The 13756-nt window shown below is 40.4% G+C and overlaps 1 protein-coding gene across 1 annotated transcript in view; it reads left to right on the forward strand.

The window, feature by feature from the left end:
• LOC118334624 (sodium channel protein type 5 subunit alpha-like) overlaps positions 1–13756 on the forward strand; it is a gene marked incomplete in the record, with an annotated part of 132162 nt that overhangs the window by 62727 nt on the left and 55679 nt on the right. Inside the window, 3 exon segments of the mRNA XM_035670654.1 lie at positions 6756–6876; positions 8902–9126; positions 9129–9139. Coding sequence (XP_035526547.1) covers positions 6756–6876; positions 8902–9126; positions 9129–9139 — 357 coding nt within the window.

Consider the following 13756-nt stretch of genomic DNA (forward strand, 5'->3'; position numbering starts at 1 on the left):
TGGCTCTTTAGCTAATAAATGCTCCACTATGTTCACCTTAACTCTTACAGGTCTCAATAATACATGTAAAGCTGCTCTTGACTCCGGTTTAAATCTGTAAAGGTTTTCAAACCACAGCATGCAGCTTTATTTTAAGACATTTAAGGCTCTTTGTAACACGTTTGCTGTATAAATAAAGTGTATTATTATCATTATTAGTAGTAGTATAACTGTGTCTGTTCAGTGGGTTTATTATAAGTTTTAATCTGAAAACAACTTCCTGCTGCAGCTGTAAACGAGGTTTATGAGCGAGTGAGACTGAACGTAAACAAGTGTGTCATAAAACCAAAAAACAAGGAGCTAAAAGAGGCTAAAAATGAATTTGTTTATATTTAATTGTGTCTTAATTAGCATTAAATATGACAGCAACCCATTAAACAGAATAATCCTGAATTTATTTGCTTTCATTTAACATCAAACAGGCAAATATTTAACTGTTTGATTGATTTTGTTGTGACAAAGCACGACTACTATTATATAATATCCGATCAATACTTCATGTTCTTTATCTCAGCCTGCAGTCGCTGTTAGAGGCGTTTCCTGCCGATTTACAACAATTACGCCACATGTGGTTAAACGTCAGTGACATTACTGATGTTTACAGCTCTGCTCTGTCGGAGAGTCGGGAACTCGCAGCTTACTAATCGTATAATTACAGCTTCTTAATGAACGAATGTGGTTATCACTCCAGGAAATGACATAAGTTTGGGTGTTTCCTCCATCGCACCGCTCAATGACCGGCATCAGTGCATTGTCTGTCTGCAGACGAGCTCACAGCTCAGAGTGAAACAGGTTTACACAGAGAAAAAGAATCAGGAACAAATACCTGAACAGAAAACGATGATTAAGTGTTAAATCTTTGGGGAAACCTTGTGGTTATTCGGCCGTAGCTTTATGAATTAGCATTAGAGTCTTGCATCATTTTCCTGTTAATTCAGAATAGTAAAGCTGATTGATTTCTGATCTGTACTGTTAATAGCAGATACTGTGTGTATGTAGTGTGGAACTGGAGCTGTCCGTGGTGCTGATACACAGAGAGCTCAAAGGGTGTTTCGGGTTATTGTCTGTGTTTATTCATCTTTATTTTCCTGTTTTTTGGCCTCTGTGTATAATCTCAGTCAGTATCTGCCTTAACTACTGTGTGTAATTATCATAAATGTCTTTGATTTGTCTTCATTTCCAACAATTATCTGCCAGAAACCTTTTTAAGGCCCCAAAAACCCCTAAAACAGGAGTCACGTACTGAGTCTCATCTTAATAAATACAAATAATACACATTATTATATTACTGTAGTCTGTGCTTTTACTGCAGTTAGTGTAATTAAACTTCTCTGACAAATTCCTGGAGCTGTTTCACCCCCACAAGCACAAGTTTTTTAAGGTACATACTTTTATCTCTAGAGTATGATTGATTTAGTCAATGCAGTAACAGAATCTGGATCCATATCTATATCCCCATAATCTTGTTTTCTTCCTACGTATCTTCATTTACGTATCAGTCGCACAACAAGATGATATGAAATAATATCTCCGGTTGTCATCACCGCAAGTCAAATCCAATTCCACCAATGGCTTCATCCTTTGAGTCCCTATTGATCATTAACAAGGATCAATAGGGTCAATACCAGTAGATCAATCTGACACCTCACACACAGCTCAGAGTTATCGATATCAGGTGAACAGGCGGACACTTTTACTCAAAAACACTCTCTCACATACACTCAGTGTTACGTCCTTTTAACAAACAAGCAGCAGAGATGATAATCAGATCACACTCACACTGACACTGTGTGTGTGTGTGTGTGTGTTTCCTCTCAGGGGTTCGTGGTGTTTTACAGTAATACGCTCTGACACAGGAACACACACTCTCGTCGGTAGCCTCGAGGGCCGGATATTCTGGCACATGCGGTTCTGTTAATCCTACATTAGGCGTCCTCACCTGTAGCGACGGCGCCGGATTACACAGGGACAGAAACCGACACAGCCTCGTGGAAATTACATGAATTATCAGGACATTCAAGGAGCTTTATGGTCACGACAGTAAACATATTAGTTAAAGCTTCAGTGTGTAACATTGAGGAGAATCATTAGTGTTTAAAGAATGTTTTTTATCGCCTTCATTGGAGTCCGCCATGTTCCTATGGACCAACAAAACACTGGATCTAGCCTCCAGAGTTGCTCCCACACACTCCACAGCCCGTTCTCATTCCCAGGTCGTCAGATATGATGCGAGCGGTGTTCAGTTAGTTACAACCTGCAGCTTACACTTAAGTTATCCGTACTTCTTCCACTACTAGTGTCATGTGAAACTAGATGAGCTAACGTAGTCGTTCCCAACCTTTCTTTAAGCCCTTTTCTATCAGTGAGTAAACTAAGTGACATATTTAACACAATAACTGCACAAAGTTTGTGTGAAACCAATGTGATTTTCATTTAGGAGCTTTTTATGAAATTATCTGTCTGTATTATGTATTTTTACAGTTGTTGTCAAATTAGATGTTTTCTTCTCCCAGACTTTAACGCAGGACGAGGCTGTTTATCAGAGCGTGTAACATGTAACTAGACAAAAATTAAAACCACAACAGCTGCAGGGAGACGACACAGGTTCAGATTTTGGACGAGATCTGCAATTTAAATTAATTAAATAATAATAATAACATATAATTTATCATTAGTTATATATCGCCTTTTAAAAGCAAGTTTACAAAGTTCTTTGACAGACAAAGCAAAATTATAGCTACATAAAATATAATTAAATATAGAAAATTTATATTGTGTTCAGGTCTTAGGTCATTTACAGACACTTAATGTTGATCTTGTGCAGTTTTTTTTACTTTTGGTATAAATATGTTGAATATTTCTGCGTACTGGGGTCCATAAACTGTGTTGGACTTCCATGAATTGGGAATAACTGGCAAGCTGAGACACATATTCCAGTCAAAAAAGTCTGGAAACGCCCCTTTAACCTTTAAAGTGGACATTAAACAGTCTAATTTTGTAGGTTGTGTTGTTTACATCTGTTTTACCATATAAGAATAATTAAGCCATATAAATGTAGAATTAAATTGAAAACAACATGTAGGAACGCAGCTGCTCTTCCACTAGACTGTAAAATATTAAATGTGCAGAAGCTAAATGTCAAGAAATACAGTTGAGCTAGTTTGGATAGCTAACTATCTTAGCAGCGCTTTAACAACAGCCATCTTAGCTTTTAACTGTAGTGGAATTCATGTTATTTGTTGTGTTTAAGTTGCTTTAAAATGTAGAAAATGAATCTTTCATCACTTTTCTGTCACAGTGTGGAAACTTTAAACACTCCCAACAGACTACATCATTCACGAGGGAGAAATAAGTCTGAAAATTACTTATTTTTGCAAAAGTACAAACATTTTGTAGACAAATTACAATCAGGCAAAGGATGATTCAGAAGAGTGTAACTGATTGGCTGTATTGTCCCCAATCAGGTCACTGTAGAGGGGTTATTGATCAGCAGGAAAGCACTGCGACCATTGGATGTCACATTCAAAAAGCAGGAGTCAAAAGTTGAACATGAAATGGATTTAAACACATTTACTATTGAATTGTAGTTGTTGTCTAAGCACTGATTGTACCTACAGGAAAATATCTATATAATATAATATATTTCATATTATCTTAAAACTGTACAATGAACCAAATAATGAACTCAGTAACTGCAGGGAGTTTGTGTAAAATGAGTGTTTGGATGAATTTTGAGCAAATTAATTCCTGTTTAGGGAACTTTTTATGCAATTATCTATCTATTATGTATTTTTTAAAATATTTTTTAACAATCATTCAGACTTAATAGGCTTTTTTTGTGACAAATTCAGTGTTTTCTTCTCCCTGACAATCAGCCGTTGTGCTATTAGACACTTCACATTTAGGACCTTTAAACCTTTAAATCCTTGAAAACATTTATCATTTGTTGTTCGGAGTTGTTCTGTCTTCCAGGTAGATTTCTGATGTCAGACATACAGTGCTGGTTTCAGTTTCAAATTTACAGACGAACCTTGTAAAGGAACCTGTAGCTGAGAGCCAGACGGCTCTGTGTCACCGGGGAATTTATTTATTTTAATACTCTTTTACAGTCGTCTCTTCCCCGTCAGACGGTAGGTCAGAGTAGCATGAGGACAAACACAGCAGCTCCACGCCTGGAGGTGTTCAGTCACATCCACCTGACAACCTGCCCCCATACCTGCACCGTTATATAAGGAGAAGAAAAAGTTAAATAGTAGAAAAAGTAGAGGAAGAAGTAGTTAAAAACATAACTAGTCGAAAATTAAAACCAGCAAAACCAACAGCTGCAGGGAGACGACACAGGTTCAGATTTTGGACGTTATTGGAGATCTGCAATTTAAATAATAATAATAACAATTAATCTATCATTAGTTATATATCGCCTTTTAAAAGCAAGTTTACAAAGTTCTTTGACAGACAAAGCAAAATTATAGTTGTGATACATAAAATATAATTAAATATACAAATGATGAATACCAAAAATGTAATAATAAGAGCAGAATAGAAGCCATAAAATGTTTTAATTAAATTAAAAATTGAATAAAAATAATAAAAGAACATAAAATCAAATAAAAACTAAAAAAACAACGATAATAAAATAAAATTAAATAATAAAAATTAAATAATAAAATTAAATTTAAAAAATAAAATTAAAATAATACAATTAAAATAATAAAATTAAATAAAATAATAAAACATTTAAATAAAAAACTTAAATGAAATCCCTGCTGCAGGACAAAAGATAAAGATAAATGAATAAGAAATCTCCTGCACAGTGTTGATAAGTTGCTCCGTGCCGACGTGCCGACCGCCTGCAGGGGTTGTGTGGGAGCTCAGAGCAGCTTCGAGTTCAGTTTATAGTTTCATGTTTTGACATGAAGTATTTCTGCTTCCTCGTGTCCATGAAGACCCGTCGTCCTGCTGCTCAGACTGATGGAGAGACGAGTGGGAGGAGGGAGGGAGGCAGGCAGGGAGGGAGCACGCGCTTAGTTGCCACGGAAACGTTACCACGGCAACCCACAGCAGCTAACTGATGCTGAATTAGTGCACGGTCGGCTGCTGTTAGTGTGTGTGTGTGTGTGTGTGTGTTTCCCCGGTGCTTCCCTGCCTGGCACACAGACAGGATGTAGGCGTTGTCGTGGGCGGTGACCTTCAGGCCTGTGCGTCACGTCTCATTGGAGGTACAGTTACCAGGAACTGTTATGTAATCACACCTGAGCAAATTAGGTTCAACCAGGTTGGTCTCTGTGAGGGCTGAGAGGGTCCTGAACTCCCCCGGGCCTCTGCTGGGTTCATACATCAGTGCCGAGCAGCCGAGCACCGTTCAAACCTGCAAAACTTTATTTAAACCGGAGAGACGGTAACAAAAGAGACACATGATCTTCATCAGCAAAAGTTATTATGGAACTTTTTTTAGTATGAAACATGAGCAAGAAATCTTGAATGTAGTTGAGTTGTGTTCTTACATTATCGAACAATGTTCAAAGTTAACGCCTGTGTCAGCGTTGTGGTTGTCTGCCAGAAGCTGTCACACATTGACTGTTTATCCAGTCTGAAGCCACATGTTTACCATCCACTGTTTTAGATCTTGGTGCTTTTTAACTCTATTTGAACACGGATGAAGGATTTTATCATCGGACGCTGGATCTTAAGTTATCAGAGAAACAAGCTGAGCTAACGTTAGCAAGCAGCTCGGCTCGCAGGCCCCTCCGGGACGTCCTTTGTCTGTCCAACAGCGTGGGAGAAGCAGTGATTGTTTAAGGTGGAACTGCTTTATTCAGTGTGTTTAGTGGTTTTAATCAGCAGGCTCTGTTTGTTTTGGAGAGGAGGAGACCCTCTGTGGATAATTGGGCTCCCGGTAGAAACCTCCTGAACCATGAACACTGAAGGAATCCTAACCAGGAGAAGCTGACTGCAATGACGCCAATGGTGGTGAAGACAACAACTCCCATGATCCCACACCCCCTAGTGGCAGAAATTACATGATCATTTGCTGATGAAGATCATGTGATAATAACTGAAAGCCCAGAAAAGATACTAAAGACAGCAGACAACAGTTTGAGCTGAAGTAATATCCAGCCACACACACACACACACACACTGATTTCTCTGATTCATTGAACACCAGTAATCACCTGCTTGTCTGTTGCCGTGGTGATAAGACTCACACACACACACACACACCAAACAAAGAAACCACGGCACTATGTTTGACCCATTTGACCTGAAATAAATCTGTGTGTGTGTGTGTGTGTGTGTGTGTGAGACACTATCGCCGCGGTAACAGATAAGGGATGACATCACATCCTCATGAATGAACTTTGAATGTGTGTGTTTGTGTCTGTTACAGCGCGACCGTCGCCACGGATACGTGTGCACCTGTACACTGTAAAACCTGACCAGTTAGTTCAAACAATTAAAAGCATTAAAGATGTTTTGAGTCGAAGTAATTCAAGTATTTATTGTTAAGGTAACTTGGATAAATTAAGTTATTTAAGCCCTTGAGTTTTAGTGATTTTCTGGAGGGTTCAATTAGAAGAAGAAGACTTTATTAATCCCCAAGGGGAAGTTAACTTACTTCTTTTATTAAGATGTGTTGTCAGGATGTTATGAAGAATTGTTAGCACACTCTGGGGTAATTATGTAGATAATAAATAACCCCTGTTTCTCTCACTCAGGTCCCCACGTCCACCACAGAGCTCAGTACGATGCTGTTACCCCGACCTTCGTCCACACAAGGCTCCGAGCGGAGGGGGAGGGCGCTCAGTGCTGCCAGCTACCTCACCGACGCCATGGAAGGTGAGAGGAAACGCCAACACAGCGACAGCTATTCTACCATGACATGTTGGAAATATAACCACATTTTGAAGAAAAAAGTGATAAAAGCATCTTAAGTTAGTGAAACGCAGCCTAATCAACATTAATATCTCTATATCTAATGGTTGCAAAAAAAAACTACCTGGTTAACAAGTTAAGAAAGGCTTTATTTGTGTAGCACATTTCATAAACCAGGATAAATCAAGTGTACTTTTACAGAGTAATAAAAGTGCAACGACATTACACATTCAAAAAGAAGTGACCCAAGAAATAAGATTTATAACAAGTGCAGTTTAAATTAATAAAACATTGGATGTGACTGTATATATGTTGCTTTTATCTTTAAAATGTGGTTGTTATTTCAACATAGATGAGACAGGTAACATATTTAAGCACAGGAAGTACAGGAAAGGAGACGAAGGAGGGAACAAATTGCTATAGTGATCGTAATTTTATTGTTTTAAATCCCGTCAACGTTGCCAGTATTCTCACTTAATTCTACCGTCCGGCTTTCATCCACTAACGTCACATCGGGTTTGCCGTCTGCTGGAAACCATGTGAACGACCTGTATGATGGTGTTGCTAAACAGAAGTCAGATGCTGCCACACACTGATATTAATGAGTTAATGCTGTGATATTAAGTGAAAGAGGAGCTCTGCGTCGGCTCTTATTCTTCATTTTATAAGTGTTTGTGTCAATATTTCACTGCAACCTTGTCTGACTTTTTACCTCAGTGTGTGTGTGCTGTCTCTGTATGTGTTTCACTTGTGTGTGTGATTGTGTAACTATGTATTTGTCTGAATTTTGCATCTAAGTGAGTCTGTTAACGCTTCTGTGTGTGTGTGTGTGTGTGTGTGTGTTTGTGTGTCGATACAGGATTGTGTAACCATGTCTGAGTTTGTATCTAAGTGTGTGTGTGCTGCCCCAGCCAACCCCAGGGGAACACTGGCTTTTGTTTGTGCCAGAGAGTCGGAAAAAGGGAGAGAGACATACAGACAGAGTGAAAGAAAGAGAGAGAGAAAGAGAGTGTGTGTGTTACCCTCATTAACCATGAGATCAGTCCAAGTTCCCGTGTGTGTGTGTGTGTGTGTGTGTGTGTGTGTGTGTGTTTGATGATATTCATGTATTTTGGGTTCATATCTGTTCAAATCTGCATTCATGTGTGTTGTAAGTGTGTGTGTGTGTGTGTGGGATAGGTCTGCTGAGTCACTGTCTCTCCCCTCGGCAGTCGCTGCTCTTAGAGCAGATCATTATACAGGAAAATACAAAAACTCACTGCTGTCCTCCCTCCATCCATCTGTACACCCTTCATTCCCTCCTTCATCCCCCTTTTTTTATTATTATTTTCTTTATTATTTACTGTATAGTTTTTATTTCTCATCATCTCATACGCCTTTGCTGATCTTAATGAGCTCTGTGTTCTTGGCTACCAGACAGTGAATCCACTTAAAGTCTTTATCTCCCAGTTTTATCATCAAGTTAACAAAATCTGTGATGTTCTTGCCAGAAGTGTGGCCTCGGGTCACGTGACTTGGACTAGAGTCACGAATCTAATGACTTTAAACAAAAAGGCAACTTGACTTTGACTTTAACACCAGTGACTTAAAGCTTCACTTGCACTTGATATCCTCCCCGCAATTATGTAATAATTACTCTTTATATTCCTGCAACCGGATGCACCAGGAACAATGGATGGAAATAAGGACAGGACGTTGTTATTTGATCAGTTATTAATATTACACTGTAAAAAAAAAAAAGTAAAATAAGGGCTGGGGAAAATAAAATAACTGACTTGTAAAAATCCAGTAATTTTCTTTTAGTTTTTGACTTAAATCTCACATAAAGTATTTGGCTTGTTAATATTTACACTATAAAAACAAAGGCGAACACAGAGTCGTCACACTTTCACCTCCCCTCCATCCTCCTAATTATTAACTTTAATATCTGCACTCAATTCACTTCTCTCCTCTTGTTTTGTTTTGTTTTTTTTGGCCCGGGCCATGCAGAACTGGAGGAGGCCCATAAGAAATGTCACCCGTGCTGGTACGTCCTCGCCCACCGTTACCTGGTGTGGGAATGCTGCCCCTGGTGGCTGAGGGTGAAACAGCTGGTGAATATCATGGTGATGGACCCCTTCCTGGACCTGGCTATCACCATCTGCATCGTCCTCAACACCCTCTTCATGGCCATGGAGCATACCCCATGACCGACGAGGTTCAATGGCATGCTGAGCACGGAAACCTGGTAGGACAGAGGGATGGATGGATGGGGATGGATGGATGGATGGATGGATGGATAGATGCTTTGGCATCTTATAGTAGTAAAACCGAATGATAGCAAATAATGAGATCTGTTCACACCACAAAACTATAACAAACACGTCAGTGGTGAAACAATTACAATGGGATCCTTTCAGAGTGATTTGATGACTCTACTATATAATGTAAATTACACATAAAAATGGTCACTTTTAGCACTGATGGGCTCTCTGAGGTGCTTAAAGAGCAACTCCACCCTAAAGCTGTGAACTGAATTATATGACTGTGATGAAGGCATTTCTATTGGTTAAAATGTCTCAACATAAGATGTTTTTGGACTCTTCGTGACATTTTTTGTAACACTCTCTAATCAGAGGAGCGGGTTTACCTCCCCCGTTAGCTCAGCTACAACACAGGTAGCACACAGAAACCCTACAAACAGCGTAATGTCTCAGCCCAGCAGACTCTCACTGCCTCTGTCACTTTTCAAGGCCACCCCATAAAGTCACTGTCCTTTGCAGCTCTGATGCATTTTTAAAATTTGCTGAGAGGGAGGAGAGAACTCAAGGGTGTAGTTACACTTTAATTTTTGTTGTCTCTGTGTTGCATTTCATAACTCTTTTTCAACCCATATCCTTCTGTTTTATTGTGTTTGTAGAACATACAGCAGTAACAGCTCATAATAACTTTATCCTTTCCCCATTAAGCTGCAACAGCCTATATTGTCTATGGTTTAAGAGGGGTAGTGTTGCAGCAACTACAACTGAAGACTACACGTACAACTTTAAACATAGATATGTTCTCTCCGGTTGTGATTTATATTTTAGAGATTTGGGTTTTGGTGAATCTCTTCCAAAAGTCTACAAACTTTCTTGCAAGCAGAGTACACGCCATGAACCTTTCACTAGGTGTTGCAGAACATGTTTGTGAATAAACAAACTCCAGGCAAGGTCAGGGCAGTAGATTTTTAGAAAGTGCAAAAAACAAGATATTTGGGGAAACACCTTGGCCTCTGAAAATGCCTCAAACACTTTTGTACAATTAAAAACCTCAGGATTCAGAGAGGAAAATAACACTGATTCTTGCTTTTCTGGAAAGAAAGATTGTGTGTGTTTCTTGTCTCTCAGTAGAAAAGCAAGGTGAGTTTTCAGTATTTGAAGGCTGACAGAAACGGTTCGGATAGCTTTAAAAACCACCGTGAACTAACTCCAGTGTTTGACCCTGCAGGTGTCCGGACGATCTATCAGGAGCTGGATTAGTGATGCAATCATGGTAATTTGGTCACCTTTGAGGTGTGAAAGGCTCACGGGCATAAATCACCATGTTGAACACACACCACCACACACCACACACACACACACACACACCACACTCCTACCTGTCCAGCGATGTCAGGTTTCCTCAGCTCAAGCCCCCGCAGCTGTGGTGGGGCATGAGAAATGGTAAGTATACAGCTTATTAAGTAGAAACAGTAGCTTTGGGGGAGCCTGCAGCAAGTTTGGTGTTCAATCTCACTGGGAGACTGGGCCGTAAAGGCGCGACTACTGTGGGCGTGTTACCCTGAGGAGATGAGGCTTTTCACTTAAAACTCTATATACACATGTTCCTTAGTTGTCAATTTAACTTTTTCCAGCAGTCAATTTCCGTTTCCCCCTCACTTTATATTCTGGCATGATAAAGATGGACGTTGCATCTCCACTTCCTCCCACTGTACAAAAATGCAGCTGCACGAGTCTAGCTGCCTTGCAAGGTTAAATTTTCCTCGCTCTGCCAGCTCATATTTTCCAAGGCAGTTTGAAAGTCAATCAGATCCCCTAGAAGACAAAACTGACTGTGATCAACGGGTGAATCAGCGTGTAGTCAATTTCTTTACCATCGCTCTATAAGTTCACCTGTCCAGCATGAAACCCCAACGGACATCATTTAATCAACAGTACGAGCAGTTATATAATGCTAATGTTGCTGTCACCTCCTCTGCAGTTTGATGTAGCTGTGTACTTCTGCAGCGTAAACAGTCCAAACTTCTTCCTAAATTCAATTTAGAGCAGTTCAGGTCTCAGATAAAGGCTGAGTCACGTCACCGGTATCCGATTGCAGTCTGGAGTTGCTAAGTTCTTTAGAGGATAAAGCCCCTAATCCTCACAGATGTTTACATAGCATTTAGCTAGCCTTTCTGATGGACAGGAGAGCCTCTGCTGTGTGTGTGTGTATGTGTGTGTGTTATATAAGGTAGTGTGTAGAGGATAATTTCAGGACATTACTGTGCTGACAGAATCAATGTCAGCTAATGCCTTCACTGTTTGTTGTTATTTGTCGTGTGCTCTTCAGCTTTGCTCTTCGGGTTTCACGTATCAATATTTCCATGCGTGTAAAGATCTAAGGGATGCATACCATTTAGTGGAGGCTTTTATCCATAGAGCTGTACTGTGCATTAAGTGCAGAGCCTCTCCTGGGCGTACTTAACCTTCAGTGTTTCTAATAGTGGACGCACACAATATGGTTTGACAGAAACTGGTTTTGTTGGCTGGTTCTGGTAGAAATAGGTTTTTGTTAACGCTGTAGACTGAAATGTCATTTAAATACTCCTCGTTCATTCAGCCTAGAATCACTGGTTTATGTAAGGTTTTCTTTTGCCCTCACCATTGTGTGATATATCTATCCCATCTATGTACATTTCAGTCAACACAAAAGCACGGTTGGTTGTGGTTGTAAGGAGCAGTTTTAACCTCTCAGGGTGTCTTTCCAGCCCGACATTGTTGACTTGTGTATTATGTCCTTAAAAAGGATACAAAACGGTGTGTTTCTTTACTTTTAAGATAAACTTCTCGTCATCCTTGGTGTCAAATCGCCTCTGACTGATTGCTGTTGCATGAAATTCAAACCGGAGTCTCCACAGGGTATTTTATTTTGGAAACTGAGCGGATTCTCTATGCTGTTTCTGTGTCTGACTTCTTGCCAGTGCAATCTGCTCTGTGCTGCTTGATGTGAGTGGGGTCGCAGCATCCGTCAAAAATAGACCAGCTGCGTATTCTCCGTGGAGCTGAGTGAAGAGACGCTTCTGGGATGTGATCATCTTTGCCGACCACATGGTGGATTTTGACCGTTACAGTATAGTATTTCCAAGAATATGTACAAAGTTGATTATATAAGATTCCCAGACCTTACCCAGGAGTCGATTTACAAGATGGTTTGCAGCATCAGTTGAGGCACCCGGTATTTTCACAGCATCCCCAACTAGACACCCCAAAGGACACCGTTATGAGCCTCCTCCGAGTCCACGAATAGACTGAACAAGAAACCTCCCAGGACCCCTCCAGCATCCTTGCAAGAATAGAAACCTAGTCCACTCTTCTAGGACCAGAACAGAATTTAGATCCATCCACCTGGCTCTTCCCAAACTTCATGTGACATTGGATAGACTACGGGCCCATTTCAACAAATGTGCAAAGGTTTGATTTAGCTTTTTTTCCCTCAGGATGCAAAAGCTCTTCTCGTGACTCATGGAGAGAGAAACTTATCTGCCATTTGTGATCAATCAATGAACAATCATGTGTGATCTGCATTCAAGCAATGCTCCAGGGCAACCCAAAAATACCCAGAACCTTCAGCATCTCAGGGTGAATCCCTTCGACCTTTGGCCTCTGGTCAGTGTGGAGCTTTCTAAACTACCTAGTCGACTTCCTCGGGATCCTCCATCTCTACCTTGATCACTGAAGATACATCAGTCGTGTTCAGTAGTCCCTTTAACTTTTCTTTCTTCCCCTGCTAAGAAATGCAAGACCCTGCATCCCCAGTTCACAGAATCTCTTCAGGTCCAGCAGAAAGTCCTTCTCTATGTCCTCCTTAACCCACATGCGAGTTCCCTCCTCAGAAGCTGCCATCCTTCTAAACTCCTGATACTTGTTTTCTGATACAGCAGTTTTGCTCCTTCCACTTTACAGCTCCTCTGACCGCTGGTGGTTATCAGCTGGTTCTTAGAAAACAGAAGATCTCTGGTGCCTCTTGTGGCAGCAACCCAAACAGCTACTGTTGCAATGGAGGCTTTCAGCATGACTCGTTCACACTCCTGACTCCGGTTCCTCTGGAGGACTTGAGGACCTTGCAGACTTTTTTATGAACGACTTGAAACTTTTGATAAGAGGTATTGACTGCCTCCCATTTTCCTCACAGTCTTGTTAGTGTGTGAATGAAAAATGAGCCTTAAAGTCTGCTGTAATGGAGTTTCTTTGTAGAGAAAGAGACAGAGAGAGGACAGTGGAGGAGAAACTCAACAAAGGATTGTGTGTGTAACTCTTGATAAAGGTGCTCCCTGTGTGATCTGGCACACTGCACAGTGTGAGGTTGTTGCTGGGTCCCCCCCCCAACACACACACACATAGTCCTCTGCTGTAACTCTTATCTAATTTGGTCAGCACTGTGGTGTCCTTGCTCAGGGGCACTAGAGCAGTGCTGGGGAGTGCAAAAACTTGGGGACTTATATTGTGTTTTTGGGACTTTTTGGGGGACCTGTGTGAGAAACTTCCCACCTTTAAGCGTCATTAACAAACAGTTATTAATGTAGATGAGTGGCCTTGAATTTTTTAACTTTAGGACAATTAATGAT

The sequence above is a fragment of the Morone saxatilis genome, unplaced genomic scaffold (assembly GCF_004916995.1).
Source record: "Morone saxatilis isolate NCDOM2014 unplaced genomic scaffold, NCSU_SB_2.0 Contig0, whole genome shotgun sequence".
Taxonomy (NCBI): domain Eukaryota; kingdom Metazoa; phylum Chordata; class Actinopteri; family Moronidae; genus Morone; species Morone saxatilis.